The 23424-nt window shown below is 34.7% G+C and overlaps 1 protein-coding gene and 1 long non-coding RNA gene across 3 annotated transcripts; one reads left to right on the forward strand and one right to left on the reverse strand.

Annotated features, from left to right (window-relative positions):
• Positions 1–3258: 3258 nt before the first annotated feature.
• On the forward strand, positions 3259–11747 carry LOC113003460. Its single transcript, XR_005576055.1, has 8 exons — positions 3259–4685; positions 5645–5819; positions 6165–6268; positions 6343–6467; positions 6573–6670; positions 7083–9951; positions 10476–10812; positions 10908–11747. It is a non-coding gene; the product is annotated as an uncharacterized LOC113003460 (long non-coding RNA).
• A 1725-nt stretch (positions 11748–13472) lies between these two features.
• Positions 13473–14911, reverse strand: LOC120359287. 2 transcript variants are annotated; one of them, XM_039456258.1, is made up of 2 exons: positions 14288–14911; positions 13473–14191 (listed from the first exon to the last, which is right to left on the reverse strand). In XM_039456258.1, the coding sequence occupies exon 2, from the start codon at positions 13949–13951 to the stop codon at positions 13523–13525; it is 429 nt and encodes a 142-aa protein (XP_039312192.1). In that variant the 5' UTR covers positions 13952–14191; positions 14288–14911; the 3' UTR covers positions 13473–13522. Both variants share the same exon structure in this region, with proteins under 2 accessions (XP_039312192.1, XP_039312193.1).
• Between the last annotated feature and the right edge of the window lie 8513 nt (positions 14912–23424).

Raw genomic sequence — 23424 nt, forward strand, 5'->3', positions numbered from 1 at the left:
AGATCATGTTGTGTATAGTTTTCTTGGTCACTAATTTCAAAAATAAACAAATCAAAATGAAACAGATTCAATATGGAAGACAAAAATTTTAAAAATGCGTATAAATAACATTGATATCTGATAGTTTTGTAAGTCTTTAATTACTGCTGTATAATTACAATTGCTTAACTGAAAATGGCGGATTTAATATGGCGACACATAAGTTTCAAAAATTTATCACAATAACTTAAAATTGTATTAAATTTTTTATACTGTATGACAAAACAAAAAAAAAGTATATTATGTTTTCTTTAATGATTTTAATGTAGTTTTTTGCTGTTTTAAAATATTTACTTACTTTTTGTGACAATAGAAAATGTACATACAGAAAGATAATTTTGCGTTACCATTATTCTACATAAATATTATAATAATGTAAATATTATAATAATGTAAGTAGTAATGTTGTAAATAGTGAAGAAAAAGGATTGCACATAGTGTAAATATGTTCCTGACGTAAAGGGCCATGTCCTGTAATAAGGTGATACCTCCACGCGGTACAAGATGAGTAACGCAAAATTACCTTTCTGTATGTACATTTTCTATTGTCACAAAAAATAAGTAAAGATTTTGAAACAGCAAAAAAACTGCATTAGAAGAAACTACATTAAAATTATTAAAGGAAGCATAATATACTTTTCTTTATTTTGTCATACAGTATAAAAAATAAAATTTTAAGTTATTGCGACAATTTTTGAAATTTATGTGTCGCCATATTATGTATATACGTCATTTTCAATTAAACAATTGTAATTATACAACATTAATTAAAGACTTACAAAACTATTAGATGTTCATGCTATTTATACGCATTTTTTAAATTTTTGTCTTCCGTATCGAATCCGCCATTTTGATTTGTTTGTTTTTAAAATCAGTGACCAAGAAAACTATGCACAACATCATCTCATATAATTTTATAACTTCTTGAACTTTATTCGATGGCAGTCCGTCAGACGTGAGAAAATGTCACGCACCGTAGGTAACGCTCGCGAGATGCATTTATGGTTTAAATTCAATAACTTTTTAACAAATAGTCGGAAATTAATTTTTTAAAAAACGAATGAAACTAGAGCTAATGTGCTTAAACAGTCAAATAATTTGTAAGATTTTTTATTTTTTAATTATTTGGTTTTATATTTTGAAATTTATCATTTTTTTACGATTTTTAACAATTTTTTCAAAGTTTTTTGTTTACGGTTTGCATAAAATATTTTTATAAAATCCAAAAAAATTTTTTCTGTATTGTGGGAACATTTCTGCATAAAATGCCATAAAGCTAACCTCGCTATCATTTTTTTTTTAACCAAAAAATATTCATAAAGAAGTCAAGTTCGAAAAAAATCGCTGTTTTTGCGATTATTTAAAAAATGGAGGGTGATGGAAAAAACTGACAACGTAGTCGTTTTTAGCGTATCAAAATCCTACAGAAACATCATTCAAAATTCAAAAAACAATCCCCCCCCCTCTTACCCCCAATTTTGTAGACCTGTGTTATTTTCTTAATAAACAGTTTTTGTGTGTCAAAAATACAATTTCCCTTAATTCCTCAAAAATTGCAGCACCTTTTTCTTTTCTTATTGTACACTCTTTCTTTCGATACTTTATTGCTTTTTTTATCCATTGAATATTATCGAAATAACTTATGATATTTACTAGAAGAGAAAAGAGAAAGTAATACTTAATTATATTTAATTATACGTAATTATACAATTAGTACTTGGAAATTAGGCTAATGAGAGTCAATGCGGGTAAAAGTGCACAATCATATTAATATTATATGAAATGTTTATTTATCATCAAATTACAGTTAAACAAAAGTTTCTACTTGTTTTTGAGTCATCTTCAACAATATACAGAATGAACAGTTCTAATCGTCAACAAAAACAGGAGATGTGATGTGAAGAGTGGATGTGCAAAATATTTTCTCCGTAAGGACATCGTTCGAAAAGAATGAACGTGTAAAAACAATATAAAATTAAGCACACACTCACATACACATTGAGGGAAATGTAAAAAATTTATTTTGAAAGTGATATTTAATCAGGTACATTATTTTGCAATGTTAACTAATTCCATTTTTTATGTGACTAGTTAATATTGTAAAACAATGTAGCTGATTAAATATTACTTTCAATTCTTATTATTTTTAAGTATAGATGAGAATTTTTTACATTTTTCTCCTGACGGAAGAGACCATCACTTTCTTGCGGTTTCCGTTGAGCAACACTATGTACGTTTGTGTAAATTAACATTTATGTAAAATAAAGTAAATGTAAGAAAACAGATTATCGAAAAAAATAATTTCGGTAATAGTTGTATTTATTTCATATAAAAAATGAGCATAATTTTTTGTTACGTGATACATTTTAAATAAAAAACGCGCATGGTGGCCTAGAGTAGACTTAAATATTAACACATTTGAATTGCTGTATTAAAATACTGAATATTGTAATCGCCAGAATTCGACTGAAGAATCTCGAGATTTGAAATCATGTTACAGCTACAGTAACAGCCGTATGTGACTTCAGATCTAGAGTTGTCAAATTGGCGATGAGACGCGTGACATTTCCCGATATTAAATTATATGACCAAATCTTGTAAGCGACAATTGTGTAGGTATATTTTAAAAAATATATGTAAAAGTATTGACCTTTTAGAAAATGTTGATAATTGTTCAATTAATTTTGAAATAGTATTTCGGTAAAAATATAACGATATGTGATAGGCGAATCATCTTAATGATATAAAATTAAATTTAGAAAGAAATTGTTCAATAATTAGGAAAGATACTTTTAGCTGTGCTATACGTAAAACATTTAAAAGAATTAATCCAAGTAAATGTTAACAAAAATGCACAATTAAATTTCTAAATTATAATGTAGAAATATTGCTGTATGAAATATTACACATTCAGCATGATAACATTTTAAATAAAAAGTCAAACGATTTTTTTAATTATTTCAATACCGTTTGTTTTTTATTTAAAGTGTCACCATGCTGAATATGTGTAATATATTTCATGCTGCAATATTTCTACATTGTAATTTAGAAATAATTAAGCATTTTTTATAAACATGTATATGGATTAATTATATTTATAAATGTTTCATGCTTAATACAGCAATATTTTTTTTCAATTTCTTTTTTATTTTATAAATATACCATTAAGATAAAAAAATCGATATATCGTCATGTATTTTTTATATATGTATAAGTAGAAAACGTGTATATATATTAATACATAGCGCGCGCGCGCGCGTCGTGACTCGGTTCCGCGATACGAAAATCTCAAATCGCTGATGGTCGAAAGCAAAGCTGCGCCTGTAACAAGAAAGAAAGAGAACGCTCGAGACAGAAGAGGATAGGTTGAGAAGGAGATAGACCGCTTGAGAAAGAAAAAGACAGTTGAGCTCCCCACTCGTCGCCTTGGCTGCTCGACGTACGCCGATAAGTGGGGATAAAGTGCCAGCCGGTGCAAGTGGGTCTGTTTCCTCTGGCTGTCGGTGTGGCTGCAAATCGGCGCCTCAATGGCAACTCAGGACTCCTCACATCCAAAGTTACTACTGCACTTGTAAACAGCGTTGTCAACTCGCAGATAGAACAAATCTTTGAATTAGAGTTCAAAAATCTCTAGAAATCTTCAGTTATTTGCCAGAATACTAAAAAATTTCTAGTGTTTTAAAAAATTGAAAAATTGCTTATATATATATATATATATATAGTAATTAAATTATGACGAAAAATTTAATAGCACTTGGATGAAGGGCCTTCCAATATTCACTATCAATGGCTACGTTTACATGCCACTCTTAATCGAGTTTAATAACATCTGTAGTTATGTAACAATCATAGTTATTCTATTCTTCAGATAAATAGCTATGATTGGCCAGTTTAATAACTATAGATGTTATTAAATCTGATTAAAGGTCAATCTACAATAGGATTGGTTGTAGGAAGTAAAGTAGTAGGACGTAAGCAGTAGCGTAATTTCTACGACCACGTGTGTTCACAATGCGACGTTGTAACGATATAAGGCCCAGGGTTGCCAGGTGCGGCGCAATTCCGCCAAAGTGGCGCTTTGTAATGGTCAAATGGCGCACAAAAATAAATTCTTGGCGCTTGGCGCAATGGTGGCACTGTAAAAAAATATTTGGCGCAAAAATGGCGCTTTTCTATCATATGTTATATTTCGGAAATTTTACTCGAATGTCCTCTATGTATTATTTTATCTCTATTTAACCGATAAAAATATCTAGATGTAAGAAATTTTTGGTTATGACTGTATGAGGTATTGGTAATGCAAGAGATAGAGATGCTAGTTGTGACTGTATGTGGTATCGGTAATGCGCGCGTCGCGGCTACTACGTCAATCATTGGTCGCTTGAGATCCGATCTCGAATAATCTCGATCCATTGGTACAAACTATATATCACTACGCGCGACCGGCGGGTTGCGCACGCGCACAAGAACAGAGAAGCTCAATTGTGAAGTAACGGCGGAGACAGACATGAGACATACGTATTTTGTAAAAATTGTGAAAGTGAAGAGTGAAGAATAGACTCAATAACAGTGTCATTTATCCTTCCATCTCGTTACGCCTTCCCTACTGTAGTTCAACCGATTCCTGAAGAAGTAATTCCCTCACGGTATCCTTACAGTTTTAATTCTACATCACACGGAATTCACGGAAAGGCGGAAGGCCGATATAACCACTATAACCAAGCATGACGCTATGGTTGCTCTCGGCTGCTTTCGGCTTTTTTGTGTTGCGGGACTTGCGGAGAGTGTCAATGCTATCAATAGTGATAAATAATGATAAAAATATTAATATTATTAATATTACTAAGTTTGTCTAGTCTAAAGGATGTGTTTGTCGCGAAAGAAAAAGAATGTATTACTCAATACCGGTTTGTGTAAAAAGACACGTGCCACGTGAAGTCTTGCATTTTGAATTCGCTTGGCATAAGACACTATCATGGTCGTGTCCCAATATTCATTGTCAGTAAAACTAAAAATCTATAAGGCAAGTTTTTTAGTTCATCGATTGATCAATCGCATTATGCGCAAATGCAACATATGTCCTGTAAAAGCTGCATTTGCACATAGAGCAATTGTTCAATCAATGAATTAGAAAATTTGCCCATAGTATACATAATGTTGACTTTCCTTTTAGTGAACACAGTCGATACTCGATAATACAAGTATTATTCTATCCCTTTTTGATATTCAACGAGTAACAAAGATAGAACTATGCTTGTATCGATTGTGTTCCCTAAAAGGAAAGCAACCACTGAATTCACAGTCGCTTTTCAGATTTCAAGATTGGTCTGTCTTTGTCTTGTGTACTACGTTTTATTATACGCGAGATAAAGACTACATTCCATTTCAAGCGTGATGTGTATGATGTATTATTTTATCCTTGTGATTCACCGAATGTCAAACAAGGACGAATTGATACATCATGCGCATCGTGCGTGAAACAGAACGTAGCCAAAGACTGACTTGCGATCTGAGTAACGGGAAACGACTATGATTTCAGACCTGTAACAATCTCTTGATAATTATTTAATACCAATAAAGAATTATAATATTTCTATTATTTCAGGAGGTACATCTAATTGACGACGATAGATCAAAGGAGATAATCAATATTTTTGAAAAGTATTTTCTTAACCCAATTATTAGAGATGATAGATCGAAAGAGATAATCAATATTTCTGAAGAGTGTTTTCTTAGCCCAATTGTTAGAGATGTTAAAGCAACTCAAATAAATAGTTACAGTGAGTATTTTACAAAATCTATTTTATTAAAATAAATACATATAATAAAACATATAATAATATATAATACATTTAATAAAACAACATACTCAAACAATAAATAATGCTAATACAAGATGTAAGTTTACTATTTCATTGACGCTTAATTAATGAAGACCAAGCATGAGGACGAAACATTTCATTTTAATTATTGTTAATGAAATATTGATAAATCTACGTCCCATACTAGAAGTTCATTATACCATCTTAGCTTTGTTGTTTTATTACAATGTAAATACAAATAATAGTTTATTATTTTAAATATAACACATCAAGCATTTTAATTTTATATTTTTTTATTTACAGTTTTAAAAAATGTTAACGACCAAAGACGACAGAAATCGGTAACGGATCTGGAATTCTGCACATTTATAGATGCTTTGGGAACATGTTTGAAACCAGCGAAACAAGTTTGTGTTATATTTTATAATTATAAAAAGTTGTAGATATCTCAACTTGATAAATATATAATTTATTATTGCAGAGAAAATTATTGGCCGTATATTTGCATCATGATATCAAGATATTAGCAAATGTGCTCTAATTATTCGAAACAGTTCAACAATTTTCTTCAGCTAATTTTATAGAATACGGATTTAACAAAGAAAGGTAAATATAATACTTGAATTAAGATTATATTAAGAATAGATTTGAATAAAACTGGGAAGATTATATTAGTGGAAATAGTTTAATTTTTTGTGTTTTATATTGTAGCAACATGCCAAAAAAACTTTCAAATATAAGAAAATTCAATCCTAAATGGGAAAAGGAAGCCTGGTGACAGGATAAGCATTTCTTTTAATATTAACAATGTGAATTTGTTTTAATAATTTTTTGTTTTAATAATTTTCACAATTTTATAAATCCTTGAAATTAAAGAAGCCATTGACAATATCAATTGGACGTGTGTATACATTAATTTATTTATTCGCAAAATTTAAACATTTTGGTGCCACATTTAATAAAATAAATAAATGTATACATAAATTAATGTATACATCCGTCTAACTAGTGCTAGCTCTTAAAGCGCGTTTCACTGAATGTTCGCAACGCTCATGGAATTATTTCATTCTTGTTATTTGCCATATATTAAACAAGGACAAATGATGCTCGCGAGCGTTAAGTGAACACGTCTGTGTGTAGCTTTTTTAGTTTCATGGCTTTAGTCTTCAGAGTTTTATTATATTTTGTTTATTACTAATAAATTATTATTTTTTATTTTAGGTTGGTTGGTTGACGCCACTCAAGATAATAATAGTTTTCACGATGCCTACTGCAAAGTGTGTAAGTTATACATGAGAGCACATAAAAGTGATCTTATGAGACACACTGAAAGCGTAATGCATAAAAATAATATGAAGAGTCTTCATCCGGACAAAACTCAACAGAAATTAATAACGAGAGGGCATGTTGTTGTTCATTCAAATGAAGGAAGAAGAAACAAGTTGCTGCTAGCTGTCTACATTACACTTCATTCGTCGGTACGAAATATTGATCATCTTTCAAACTTGTCGTATATCCAAAGATAATTCTATTAAACTTTATAGAACCAAATGTTCATTTTTAATAAAAAAAGTAATTGCTCCATCTTTATTAGAAAATCTGTTAAATGATTTAAATGATTCTCCTTATTCTTTAATAGTTGATGAAAGCACAGATGTTGCTACTGTTAAGTATTTATGTATTTGTGTGCGTTATTTTAGTAGAAAGGAATAAAAAGTTGTAATCTATTTTTTAGGGCTAATTGAAATAGAACAAGCAACAGCAAAATGTTTATATACGAAATTAACAGATTTTTTAATAGATTTGAAATTAAAAGTTACAAATATAATTGGACTAGGGACAGATGGTGCAAATAATCTTTGCGGGCGCCACAATTCTTTATATTCGAGATTAAAACAAGACAATCCTAAAATTCAACTTATTCGATGCATTTGCCACTCACTTGATAACGCGTCATCTAAAGCAGCAGGAACATTGCCATCAAATTTAGATTTTCTTTGTAGAGAAATTTATACATGGTTCAACCACAGTTCTGCTAGAAAAATAGAATAGAAAAGATTATACAATTTTTTAAATAATGGTGAAAAATCTTTTCATAACTTTGTACAGTTATGTTCAACACGTTGGTTGTGCAGATATAACGTAATAAATGTATTATTAGAACATTATGAGGAACTACAAACTCATTTTAAAGTTGTCATAAATAAAGAAAAATGTTACACAGCAAGAATGCTTAACGAAATGTTACACGATGAAAAAAATTATCTATATCTTATTATTCTCAAACCAATTCTTTATGAATTATATAAAGTTAATCGTATTTTCTAATCTAATTATGTTGAAATTGGAAACGCCTTTGAAGATGTAAAAAGACTCGTTCTTTTTATAGCTAAAAAAATTTTAAAACCTGTATTTCTTGAAGATATTGATGACATTTTAAACAATGTTAATAATGAACTTGCTTATGTGGAAGCTAGTAAAATAGATTTTGGAATTGAATATTTCAATTACTATCGTAACGTAAAAACGTCTTTATCAAAAAATGATATAGATAATTTGGAACAACGTGCTGGCGAATATTTAAAAAAATTGTTACAAGAATTGGTTCAAAAATTGCCTCTTTTTATTAATCATTTCAAAGGTACACAGGCATTAAGTCCGAAAGTATGTCTTTCAAAAACTATTAAACTAAAATTTTCAGATCTTCCTTTAATTAATACATTTATTAATAAGAAAGACTTGTTTAAAGCTGAATCAGAATATAATTCATTAAATGATGTTGATTGGGATGTTTTATATGGAAAAGACATACTTACAGACAGTTATCGATTTTGGCCTGTTGTAGCGCAGCATAAAGATTCTAGAGATTCTTTTGCTTTTAATATAATTGCAGAGTTCGCTTTAAAAATATTGAGTTTACCAATGTCAAATGCAACAGTTGAAAGAATCTTCAGCATCATAAATGCGACAAAAGATAAACTAAGAAATAGAATGGCAACAGAAATGTTGAATTCTATCCTTATCATAAAATCTCATGCTTTGAATAATTACTGTTGTAAAAATTTTGTTTGTACTCAAAATATGTTCGAAAAATTTAATAATTCTATGTACAACAATAAAATTGAAAATGAACACGAAAATAATGATTTGCTTATTTTAGAGACTGTGAATGATAGTAATGATTATAATGATAATTGTACCTGATTAATGTAAGGTCATTATAATTGTTGAAATTAGTTATACAAATATATATATATATATATGAAAATTATATATGGAAATAATAAAATGGATATAATCTTGAATGAATTTTTTTTCTTCCCTTTAGTTACAATTTTTTTCTATGCAAATGTCTTACCTTATCCTAATTTAATTCTATATCTTTATATTTATATAAGTTAGTTTCTATTTTAAGCTTTTTAAATTTGTGGAAAAATATCTTGTATATGCTATCCAAAGAGGAAAGAAATGTCAAAATAATAATTTTTTTTCTTACTTTACAAAATAATAATGTTTTATTTTCCTGGAGTATAAAAAATAAAAAATAATATAACAATTACAATTTTTTTAAATTTGGCGCTTTAGATGGCGCTGGAGAGTTACATTTTGGCGCATGGTGGCGCTTTAGGCATGAAAATTTGGCGAATTGGTATTTCAGAAACCTGACAACTCTGATAAAGCCGGCCAATAAAAACAAATTGTTTGAAATCACATGCAAAACAGTGATGTATTTTGAGTAGTTTATTTTTGTGGTTAGTGTAATTATGGATTAGAGAAAAATTGGATTGTTTCTTTTATTTTACCTATCTTGGCAAAATTTATTGTTATTACAATGGCAAGCTATAAGAAGAAGAAGAACGAAGCAACGGCGCTGGTGGATTTAGCCTGTAAACAGATTACGAAATGCTCAAGGATTTTATCATAATCTTGTTCAAGAATTGGTTCAGAGTGACCACGAGGAATTCTTTGGATTATATAGAATGTGGCCTGAACAGTTCAATTTATTAGTAAATTTGTTTCATTTTCATATTAAGAAGAACAGCATTCGGACATCTCTTCCTTCAGAACTGCGCTTAGCTGTCACTTTGTTGTAAGTAAAATTGTTGCAATTTAAATACATACATATTGTTACGTCCGACGGTGGCACAAGGCACTCACGCGCACTCACGCACAATAAATAATTGAGCAGATTCTTTAAAAGAAACTGAGACGTTTATTAGAACACGTCTGTCACCGAAACGAGGCTCCAGACGTCAGCAACATAACAACAACCGTCGTCAACGAGCGACCGTCAACTCATTACTATCGATTACATAAACTATACGGTGACACATTACAAATATCGCACGACCGTAACAATATAAATGTCATTTATAAAGTTATATTTTGTTGTGAATTTAATATTAATATTAATAATAGTAATCATAACTTAGTTATTAGCAACATTGTAATCATGTCTTACGTTATATAAGTTTATATAAGTTACAAACAATTCTAACACACACACACACACACACACACACACACACACACACACACACACACACACACACACACACACACACATTTTATTATTTCCTTTGAAATATCACAATGATTATTTATTTATCTCAGGGTGATAGCGCTAAATTAAAACATGCAGAATTTAGAATAGGCAAGTCAACTGTTCACAAAATAGTAAATGAGACTTGTCAGGCGATTTGGATAGCGCTACAACCAATAGTTTTGAAACCTCCTAGTAAAGAAGATTGGAAATCCTTCAGCGAGGAATTTATGAGAAAGTGGCAATTTCCAAATTGTTTGGGAGCAATAGATGGGCGTCGTATGAGAATTCAGGCACCACTCAATTCTGGATCGACATTCTACAACTATAAACAATTTTTCAGCATGATACTGCTTGCCATCTGCGATGCATCATATAAGTTTACTTGGGTTGACATCGGGCAATATGGTGAGTATATATTAATTTACCCTTATCAATTTTTTTTATTACACAAGTTTATAATACATCTTATCTAAAATTGTTATTCTATGATTTATTTCTAGGTTCTATAAGTGATGGTGGAGTGTGGGCTAATACTGACTTTGCAAATGATATCGCTGCAGACAATTTACCCTTGCCAGATTCTACACCACTTCCAGAAACAAATATTTCTTTTTCCTTTGTGTTTATTGGTGACAAAACTGTCCCACTTTCAACATATATGATGCGGCCCTATCCTCGTAAAAATCTTTTTAAGGATTTTTAATTATTGTTTATCACGTGCACGGTGTACGATAGAGAATGTCTTTGGAATTTTGACTGCACGTTGGCGTATGTTGCACAAACCTCTTTGCATATCAACAATCAACTGTGAAAATGTTTTGAAGGCTCTCGTCTGTCTACATAATTTTATTATGTATGGAGAAGAACAAGAGAATATGAACAATCGTTAATATTGTAGAACAGATTTAATTGATACCAAGGAGCGTGATGGCAGCATTAGGGAAGGACAGTGGAGACGGCACTTTTCCCCACATTTTGCTGAACTCGGTCGATTAGGTGCTAACCGTGCAAATTCTATAGCGAAAGAAATGAGAAATATCCTTAAAGGTTACTTTGTTTCTCCAGTTGGTGAAGCTCAAGTTCCATGGCAATACGAATACACGTTCAGAGGAGCTATTATTAATCCTTCTGTAACATAATTTCTTAAACATATGATATACAAAAAAAATTTGTTATTGCTGAATTTATTTTGATTTTATAACTTGATTATATATTCAAAACAGTTTTTTTCGTTTACAGAATTAAGATTTTGCTGAGTATCTAAAAATTAGCTGGATACAGATCTGAAAATAATTTTATTGGATCTTCAAAATAGTTATGATAAATTTTAAGCAATAAATAATGGGCAATGCAACAAAATATTTTTATACTCTAGCAGCTTTAATGTTCCTACATAATTGTTTTGATGGTCCAACAAAATTATTTTCAGATCTGTATCTATACCTAAACTTTCATTTTAACAAAATTGTTCTATTCCTGTGTACTTGTGTAAGAAATATAAATATATAAACATTTTAGTATAATGTACATAAGTATATTAACATGTATTATTACAGTAATGATAAAAGTATAAATCATGTGAAAGTAAGATATATGTATATTATCGCTGAATTAAATATAATAAACTTGAAAATTATTTCTGAATGTATTTTGATTTTATAAGTTGAAGTACTTCCATCATGCATTCAAGACGTTTTTCTTCGACTATGAAATTAAGAGCATATCCAATGGCAGCCAAGACTGGATCATTAACAGATGAAGCTGAGGAAGGAGTAGAACATTTGTTTGATGTCATTAAAGAGTTTCCAAATTTTGTAGTGAAAGAAGTCAGAGCTGTTGACTGCTTGTTGATAGCTTGCATAAACAGATCATCGTCTTTCTTTTTGCGTTTAGCAAAGTTATCAAGCTCGGGAATAATTCTTTTCATTGAAGAGGATCCTTCGCATCGTTTTTAAAACGTCCTTGGATGCTGATGCAGAACATTCTTCCACATTAAGACTACTGGATGAAGATTTGGGCGCATGTAAAGCTTCATTTTCTTTATTTTCCTCAGTCAAGGATGCTGATGCATTGTTATCTGTAAATAAAAAAGAAGATTAATAAAAGCTATGCATTTCTCAATTCACTCTACTTTACATACAACATTTGTATATAATTAATAAATCACTTACCGTTAATTACTGATTCTAAATCACTCGTAGACCATATACGAGGTGTGTTCAAAAAATACAGGGAATTTTCGTTTTTTGAAAAAAATATTTATTTATTCGTCTACATTAATGTTGTCGCCTTCAAAATAGTCACCATTAGATATTATGCACTTATGCCAGCGCTTCTTCCAATCCCCGAAACACTTCTCAAACTCGATCTTTGGGATAGCCTTTAGCTCTTTCAGCGATACGCTTTTAATGTCATCTATGCTTGTAAAACGACGGCCCTTTAAGGTTCTCTTTATTTTTGGAAATAGGAAAAAGTCACACGGAGCCATGTCTGGCGAATATGGAGGCTGGGGCATCATTACAGTATTGTTTTTGGCCAAAAATTCACGAACAAGCAATGAAGTGTGAGCAGGTGCATTATCGTGGTGCAAAAGCCATGAATTGTTTTTCCATTGATATGCCAATTGATATGCCAACATCATCAGCGACTTCTCTGATTGTGATTCGGCGATTGTTCATAACCATTTCTTTCACTTTTTCGACGTTTTCATCGGTTCTTGATGTGCTGGAGCGTCCTTGGCGTTCGTCATCTTCAACGTCTTCACGGCCATCTTGGAAACGATTATACCACTCGTAAACTCTTGTTTTACTCATAGCAGACTCACCATAGGCCTTTGTTAACATTTCACACACTTTGTTACACTTTATGTTATTTTTTACGCAAAATTTGATACAAATTCTTTGATCCATTTTTTTCAGAAACGAAAATCGCCGAGCTCATAAAAACACGTGTAACCTTAGCGGCTGCCACAGACAAAGTAAACAATGAATACAGCTCAACATTTCAGCATACTTCAGGGGCATGTATACCAACATAAACAAAAAAAATTTGACTGTCGGACTCTCCAAACCCGCGAAATTTAAAAATTCCCGTTACTTTCTGAACACACCTCGTACTAGATGGAGATAAAAGCACTGATGCTTGTGGAGATGATGCTTGTGAAGATGGTACTTGTGGAGATGGTGTTCGTGAATATGGTGTTTGAACAGACAGTATTTGAGGAGACGTTGCTCGTGGAGACAGTCCTTGCTTGTGGAGACAGTACTTGCGAAGACGGTGCTCGTGGAGACAGTACTTGTGGAAACACTATTTGTGAAGATAGTAATCGTGGAGAGATTACTTGTGGAAAAAGTGCTCGTGGAGATAGTACTTGTGCAGACAATATTTGATGAGATACTGCTTGTGGAGACGGTGTTGATCTTGCTGATAATGAAGGTGATGGTAATAACGAAAGTAAAATAAATATTGGAGAAGAGGAAGTTTCTTTAATGGTCTTTTTCATTTGAGCTGTAATTACTGGTAGTCCTAAAACACCGTAATACATACCATTACCAATTATCACAATATCAATTATTAGGCTAATTTAATTTGTATATAACAATTATATACCTTTGAGGCGTGATGTGATCCACTAAGAATAAACAAAGATTGTAAACTTGCCATTTTGGTACGTATAAAGGCTTTGTTTCTTGCCCAGATCTTCCTTTCAGAAATGCTACAACTTTTCGTCTTTCCTTACCAAATCGCTGGCGAATACTGTACCACATTTTGGCGGCATTTTTCCCTATTGATAACAGAAATAAAAACTTGTAGTAATAATTTAACTTAACCTTACCATGACAGGTAAACATATTGAATGATTTAATTATATACATCTCACCTGACATTTGTTTCGACAAGTTAAAACCAATATTCTCCCAAACTAGATCTTTACAAAAATCTTTGCCAGCATATTCTTTCCAATTTTTTGTCTATAAAGCGGGATTTGCCTTGACAAAAGCGATCAATTCCTGCTTTAGTAATTATTATTATTATTATTATTATTATCTTTGAAGTGCAAATAAGTACAATAGCAGAGGCATGACAAATTTGGAAAAAATTACAGGCACATCAAAAGGCGAGGTATCAGCAAAACTGCTGTATAAAAACCTGAGCCTTCAAGATACTAATGACACTAAAAGTACTGTACAAGTATGAGACGCAATTCAAGAAATGTAATGTAATATAAGATGAGTATAAGAGTATAAAGCGCAAAACAAAGAGCACAAAAGTAATAGTAGTAATGGTGTACAAAATAGTACAAAGTAGCTAAATAGAAAGCAAGCAAGTAACAGTATAAAGCTCAATTCAAGCGCTGAAGCGATATTAAAGGCATGCAGAATAGTGATAGTGGCACACGAGATAAGCCTAGACGCGAGAAATAATTGTTACAACGAAAAGTATAAAGTAATGTAATGTTGGTACGAGGCATAAGTCGAAGAACGCAAAAATAATAATAGTAGCGATATACAAAGTAATAAAAGTACAAAACGCAAATCAAAGAATGCAGAAATATTAATAATGCTATACAGAATAGTGACTTGCTAATAGTGCAGTAAGATATGCTTAGAAGCGGCAGTTTTAAATGCTTGGAGAGAAGAGGAAGAATGTATATGTGATGGCAGCGAATTGTAGTGCTTGACAGCAGCATATGAAAACGCAGATTGGAACCTGGACGATCTGTGAACAGGGTAGGACAGGAGGGATTAAAATCTTGTACTAGAGGACGAGCCAGAATGAAATTCACTCCAAAAATGCAATCGCTCACGAAGATATTGAGGTGTGTTGTTATGTAGTACATTAAAAACGAGGCAGCACAAGTGGAGTACGTATTTCTGGTAGGTATTTAACTATCCGGAGGCTGCAAAAAGAGGCACAATGTGATCGAATTTCCTGGAGCCATGCGCAAAACGCAAACAGGAGTTTTGTATAAGTTGGATTCTGCGTAAGAGGTTTTTGGTTAATGCGGAAATGTACACAACATCTACGTAATCGAATAGAGACAGAACAAAAAGTTGGGAGACGAGGAGTTTCTGCGAAATAGACAAGACATTTTGTAGAGGATATAGTAGACGAAGACGAAGGTACGCAGCTCTGCATTTGATCTTTACATGGGTTTCAAAAGATCATAGAGGATCCACGTGCAGGCCCAGGATTTTGATAGAGGAAGGGGAGGTAATGGGAGTCAAATTTAAGTGAACGGTGAGGGGAGGAGTGCGGGATTGAAAGGAGCCGACGACCATGAGAAAGGATTTAAAAAGATTTAAATGAAGACCATTTGCCTGCGATCAGTCAAAAATTATCTGGAGATCAGCGTTTAGGAGGGACTGTATGCGAGTCAGTGCTATGAAACGAGTTGACAAACAACACATCATTGGCATATAAGTACATGTGAGACGAGAGTGGTAGCAGTGTAGCGTCAGCTATAAAAATACTGAAGAGGAGTGGACCAAGAATGGAACCCTGTGGGATGCCGGAGGGAACCTTTCAAAACGAGGAGAAGGTGGGTAACGGATTATAGGTTATTACACGTTGAAAATGATTAATTAAGTAGGAAAGAAGGAGAGAGCAGAATTAGATAACCCGTAATGACGCAGCTTTGCAAGGAGTAGTTCGTGATTTACGGTGTCAAAGGTTTTCGAGAAATCAAGCGTAATTAGAGATGACAGTAAACTTTTATCAAGGTTAGAAAAGACTGTGTCAGATAGGTGTAGTAAGGCAGTACTGTGTAGACGGCGAAATCCGGACTAAAATTTGGGAATAACGTCTGTTCTTACTAAGAAAGAGTTTAATTGTTGGAAGCAAATGGATTCGAGAAGTTTAGAAAGGAAGGGAGGAAAAGAAATAGGACGGAGAGAAGACAAGAAATCTGGATCACGAGATTTGGAAAGAGGAAAGACAGTAGATAGCTTCCAGGACGAAGGGAACACATTTTCGGAGAGACAGAAGTTCAGAATATGAAGAAGAGGTTGAAGACAGTGTGGTATGGAGTGAAAGAGAATAACCCCGGAGAGATCAAAAGGACCAGCTGAGGTGAGCTTAACCTTTTTTAACACTCCGTACAGATCTGACATAGAGATAGGACAAAAATAGAAGGAGACGTCTACCGCAGGCTCGGAGGAGAGAAAATGATCAAGGATAGAAGAAAAGCACGTATTAGTAGGAAGAGAAGAGATAAAGTAGTCATTGAGTATTGTGGGATTAAGAAGATGAGAAGGAATGTTAGCTGACGATGACTTGTGACTTCCAATGGAAGAAAGGTTACGCCAGAACTGACGAGGAGAGCTCTGCTTAAGACCAAGGGACAGAAACGCCTGCTTCTCCCTTCTGATAGCAGCGGTAACAGTGTTTCTTAAATGTTTATAGCATTGCCACTGAGTTTCCGAATGCGTACGTTTATATCTAGCAAATGAGCGGTTTTTGCGTTTGATAAATTCGCGAATGGCTAGCGTAAGCCAAGGCGCAAGGGGATGACGCATACGTTTAACGATGGGGGGAGCGTGCCAATCAAAGATGGACATAATAGAGTTGGAAAAAATGTTTACTTTAGCATCAATATCATGTATATTATAAACAGGCGACCAATCAATGGCTTCCAGGTCTTGAGCGATAAGTATTTCTGACTCCCCGCCAATATGTCGTCTGAGAACCGTGCGCCGCGCGCGACGCGGCTTCGCTATATTTAAAGAGGAATAAATTGTGAGATGGTCGCTAATAGCTACAATGTCATATACTCCAGCGTTGAGTAGAACCAAGTTAAAGGAAATAAAAAGTAAATCAATCAGCGTAGCCGTGTCACGTGTAACGCGAGTGGAAGAAGTTATAATTTGCTCGAGAGAAAAGTACGACATAATATCAGTTAGGCGACGCACACCTACGTTTGAATGATCAAACATATTATTGAAGTCGCCAGTGCAGATAATTGCATCAGTTATAGACGCAACGCGCGCCAGGTAGGATTCGATAATATGCAAGTCCGAAAGCGGAAAACGTGGAGGTCGATATACAGAAACGACGGCTAAGCGTTCATTACGCAGGTAGACGATGGCACCAACCATATCTATAGTTGATTGCGCGAGAGGGAGGACCGCATCAAGAGTTGTAAAAAAATAAAGATCGCAGATATACATTGCCGCGCCACCACCACGCGCACTAGACGATCTGTCAGAACGAACGAAGCGGTAGCCGTCGACAGACAAAGGATTGGAGTCGTCCCTCTCGCTCAGCCATGTCTCGCTAATAGCGAGAACATCAAGACGATTTAATAACAGCAGGTCCTTAATAATAAAGAAATGTGGCGTCAGAGAGCGGGCATTTACATATGCGATGCAGAACGAATCGTTGCGAGATGACAACTGTAACGGCAACTGAGCCGATGAGTGACCGCTGTCTCCAAGCGCATTTGACGACGATGAGGAGACAGATAGAATAGGGGGAGGGGACAATAAACAAGAGGACAAAGGGTCAGAGACAAGATTTAGGAGAGACGCAGGGCTCTGGGAAAGAGACGCGTGAGACAGGGATGCGGACGGGGAAAGTCAGGACGCGGCCCGCGGAGGCGACGAGGGCCAAGGGTAGGCTAGCAAAACCACAGCCGAGTCCCCCGACAGAAGCAGTACGATGCATCAACTCCGGTGACACATAACGATGGGAAGATTGGCCATCGAAAGTAAACCAAGCCGCGACGCATCCAGACATATTTGATCCCAGTGCGCGCCGCAACGCTCCTCGCTTCGGGAAGAAGTTTCCGCTCAGACGACGTGGCGCGCTCAAGAATGTTAACTTTATTTGGAGGCCAGGAGTCCAGAATATCCGAGGCAACAAGATCGCTACGGCAGCGGCCACGGGCAATCCACTCATTCCTCTTAGCAACAGTCGTGAACTTGACGATAACTGGCGATGACGACGAGGAGCGGGCCGCAATCCTACGCGAGAACTCAATATCTCCAAGCGAGAAAGCTGAACCCAAACATGTGGACACAAGTCTGAGCGTGTTCACTTTATCCCCTTGTTGAATGTCCGGGATGCCAAAAATAATAAGCTCCCGGTCTCTCTGGTCGCGTTCACACTGATCGAGCCAAGCCATTACGTCCTCAAGGCCACGGTTCCCTGCAGATGAAGAGGATGCTTCCGCCAAAGCGCTCCAGCCTCGAGCATCGCCGATCAACCTCCTCGCACTTATTTGCAAGAGAGTCCTGGCAGGCAACGAACCGGCCCCCAGTGGCAGACAACTGGTCAACCGACGAGCGCATCCCATTGATCCCCGACATCATCCCCTCAATCGTAACGCGTCCTTGAGTCCAGGGAATCGAGCTTAATATTAATCGAGTCGATGAGCCCGATCTTCGATTCCAGGCCATCAATATTCGCCACCAGTGCCGAAATATTAGAGTTGATGGCGGTTAGAGTGCTAAGTAAGTCGGCCGACATCGCAGGATCCGCAGTAGCAGGCTGGGACCCAAGCGCATAGCGCGATGGATGATGGGGAGATATATCTATAACAGTGGATGCACCGGGGGCACCGGGGGGGGGGCGGAGGCAGACGGGCACAAAAATGCCTTTGAGCTTGCGGGAAGGGTGCTGTTTGGTTGTGTTAAATTGTTGTCGGTACCGCACGCAGTACATAAAAGCGATGCTGGTAGAAAACGCTTGCACTTCAAGCACTGCTGAACCATGACGTGAAAGTCGCAGTTAAAATGCAGCGCGTCGAAAGCCTCGGTAAACCGAGATCGTCATGCAGCAATGGATCGCTCAAGCAGCCACCAATGCACTTGGAGACGCAAGTCAAGAAACGTCGGTCCGTACACGAGTGAAAATGAACGACAATTAAAGTCGCGAGTGAATGAGACAAACGCGTCCATATGAGCACAGCGTGACCGGGCAAAGGTAGTGCGATATAAGAACTGCAATTTACGGTGAAGCCGGCTGAGTATACGCACAGGTCTCGCGAAAAACCGACCCGCATGCAATCAGTAAATTTAGACAGTAAAGATGTTTTTACTATAAGTTGCGGGTATGCGACGCGAACTTGTCCACGTGAGCGTAGCGTGATGACGCGAGGTAGCGCGATGCCGCCAAAAGTATAGCAAATTGCTATTATGCAGCTCCCGGTGCAGTGGGCTGCACACGCACACAAGTCACGCGACAAACATTAATCAGCACACAATCAATGTATTTAGAAGGCTATGAACAAATAAAGTCGCGAACATACAAAGCGACTGTGTTCACGTGAAAGTGGCGTGGGCGACGTGTGGTAGCGCGACGCCGCCAAAAATCGACCAGCCTGCTGCTACGCACTTCACGGTGCAACGGGTTGCACACACACACATGTCGCACAGTAAACACCAGATCGCGTGCTGTACGCCACCATCAATGTACTCAAATGGCTAGTAACAATTAAAGTCGCGAATGTATGAGACGACTGTGTCCTCGTGAAGACGACGCGAACAGACAAAACAGCAAGACACCATTTAGAATACGCGAGGCTGCAGTTCTTAATGCAGTAGGTTACACGCACGCACGAGACCCGCACCGAATCACCAATCAGTGCACCATAAATATGCTCAAATAATTAGTTGCCAGTTAAAGTCACGGATATAGAGCGAAAGCATAGGCACGTGAGCACAGCGTGATCGAGTATGCGGAGCGCACGAAAACACGTCCGTCTTCGGCGACAGCTCTCGAGAGAATCTAGTAATGTATCTTGTTCATTATCATCGTCGTTCTCTATCTCGTCAATCGTATTTTCTTCAAATGGTTCTTCAGACATTGCATTATTTATTAAAAAACGACTCAATTAAAAAATGATTAAATAAATATGCACAATAATCTCAAACAAAAGTGAAGCAAGGCAACGCAAGACGCTTGCCGTAGGCTGTAAACAGTATCGAAATGAAAATGATTCATTTCGCTTACGCCTACTGCTACGAGCTTAAAAACCGAATTACGTCACTTACAACCTACTGTTACGGCCTAAAACTCTCCATTGTAGATGGACATTAAGGGTCTCTTTTACTAATCTTGGTTAAGACTAACCGAAAAGTTAAACCATTGGAATTGTCCAATTGCATTACTTGTTGTGTGAAATAACAAATGCGATTGGTCAATTCCAACGGTGGAATTGACCAATCGCATTTGTTATTTCACACCGATCGATTAGATTAGAGAAAGAGGTCCTAATGCCTATTTCCACCAACGCAGATTAACTTTTTATCTTTCTTTAGTTCTAATAATTGGAAAAAGATAAGGAGTAAGTTAAACTGAGATCAAAGTTAATCTACATTGGTAGAAATGGGTATAAGAGTGACGTGTAAACGTAGTCAATATCAAAAATCTACAGCTTACGTTACGGATACTATAAACTTTTAATACAGGGAGTAAATATCAGAATAAATTTTTTAATAAAAGTATTAAATTTAATATAAATTTTATAATTAAATATAATTTGTAAATAAAATTTAAATTTGTTGCTTATACATTTATAAGGAACATAAGAGTGACGTGTAAACGTAGTCAATATCGAAAATCTACAGCTTATGTTACGGATACTATAAACTTTTAGTACAGGGAGTAAATATCAGAATAAATTTTTTAATAAAAGTATTAAATTTAATATAAATTTTATAATTAAATATAATTTGTAAATAAAATTTAAATTTGTCGCTTATACATTTATAAGGAACATAGGAACATCAAAATAGTTTTAACGTCTTTGGTAAATTAGAATAAAATACAATAAAATTATAATTAAAATGACATATTAATGAAAATTAACGTACGTTTTACGTTACTTATTTATATAAACTTGAATGTTGTACTATACATTATAATAACAACTGATTTATCTTCTCTGCTTCATGAGCATCCGATTCGGGCACTGACTCGTACGTTTTCATATTACCGATGCTTTTCAAAACTTTATCAGGTAATGTATAATTATTACAGCAAACATTGAGCCTTTTGAGTCCGAATCTAATATGCAAAATATTATTTAATAACTAAAGCTTGATTTTATTTCGCAATTTAGTTTTAATCAAATTCATTTGACTAAATACTCGCTCAATATCGGCATTAAAGTGAGGAAGACATAGAATTTTAAAGGCTGAATTGACTAAATTTTCAAAAGGATTTTGTCCACTAGCATCTCGATAATTTATTACTTCTATCCAAAATTTTTTCGTGTCTTATCTTTCTTCCCATCTAACGTGATGAATATTCTCCTACTCTAATTCGATTTGAGCAATAGTTATCACCTTCTTACCGTAATACAAAGCTACATCTCGAATCGGAAATTTATTTGCTTTTAAACATTCGGTTACAGAAAAAGCACTTATGCGCTCTAATATCTTAATATTGTCAGGTAAACGATTTTTTAATTGTTTTGCCAGGGCAATTAGAAAGGAGATACATAAGGATTTCAAATTTTCTTTTTCTTGACCCACAATTTCGTTTTCTGTACAAGAAGAATTAAACGCGTAACCCAAGGCAGGTGAGGGATCCAAATACTTTTCAATGTCTTGCTCGTAAATATCTATTCTCGTTGTTGGGAGTAAAATTTTATTGGCAACCGTTTAATAAAGCCTTTTAATGTCCGAAAGTAGCTTTCTTGGATCAGCCACTTTTGATTCAAAGTTCTTGTTTGTTTTCTGCACCATATTTAAAATCGGATACAAAAAATTAAGATAGGTGAAGTTTTCCTTATCGCAATACATAAAATATAATAGTTCTGCTGTGTAACAGTTGTCATTGACTCGTGAAATTTTGAAGTACGTTTTCAATTCTGTCCATTGATCTAAAATTTGTTTGACTGCAGGCTCGATTGATAACCATCGTGTCTCCGCGACTCGCAAAATTTTCAAGAGTTATTGACCATTGTTTAACGTCTGATAGACCTGCGCATAATTTAATTATCGTATAGACGAATTTGCAAACTAATTATAAGTTTCTTTAATTAAAAACTCCATATTTTGAGGCAATGTATTTTCAGTCGCCTTTGAGATGGCAAGTTGGAGTGAATGACACACGCATCGAATTAATATTAGATGAGGTACATCTTTCTTCAATTGCGCGTAAACGCCTGAATTCAGTCCTATCATCGTCGATGCATTGTCAGTGCCAATTCCTTGCATTTTAATTAACTGCAATTTTGCGTCAATCAATAATTTTTTTATTGCATTTACAATGGACTCTGCGGTGCCATCTTCAATATGAATCAAGCTTAAAAAAGTCGATACAATTTCTTTTTTGTTTGACGCTGTAATATCTAATAGCGATACCAAGCATTTTATTCACTGTAATATTAGTAGATTTATCTATTAACAAACTATAATACCCATCACCAATATCTTTGACTAGTACCTCGTAAAATAAGGTCCTATCACATTATTGATTATGTTTGTACATTTGGTTCTGTGTAAGCTTATATTAAAAGGCAATCGCAAGTGTCGATCATTTAAGCGATCTCCATAAAGCAGCTTTATGGAGATCACTTAAATGATCGACACTTGCGATTGATGTATGTGCGGCAACGTAAAGAGAAAGTTGAGCTTTCTTACGCTGTTCTTTAGTACATGTATCAATGGGTTGAAACGGTATTATCTGTTGTCTCTTGCTTGAAAATGGCTTTGATGCTGCAACGTGCTTAAAGTCCGTGTTTTAAAAGATCTCCTAGCTTAGCGTTGAGCAACACTTTGCAATATCTGCAGTATGCCTTTGATGAGTCGGAAGTGCACGGATTGAGCCAGTCTTTTGTTGCCTCCAATTTCTCTTATTCCTTTAGATATTTTTGCGTGGAGGCACTAAGAAATTAAAATATTAAAATTTTATATGTAAGGTACTTCTTTGCATATACTAATGCATGTTTAATATTAAAATATGCATTTCTTTGAAAATATATTTATTGTTCACTACATAAGTGGCATTAAGAATTACTTACTTTTAATCAGCCTTCGATCAATGAATACGATTTGTTTAGCGAGA

This window comes from Solenopsis invicta, chromosome 12 (assembly GCF_016802725.1).
Source record: "Solenopsis invicta isolate M01_SB chromosome 12, UNIL_Sinv_3.0, whole genome shotgun sequence".
NCBI lineage: Eukaryota > Metazoa > Arthropoda > Insecta > Hymenoptera > Formicidae > Solenopsis > Solenopsis invicta.

What these genes read in the sequence shown, in the direction of transcription:
- LOC120359287 (XM_039456258.1), bottom strand. Translation starts at nt 13,951, where the DNA reads ATGTATTACGGTGTTTTAGGACTACCAGTAATTACAGCTCAAATGAAA.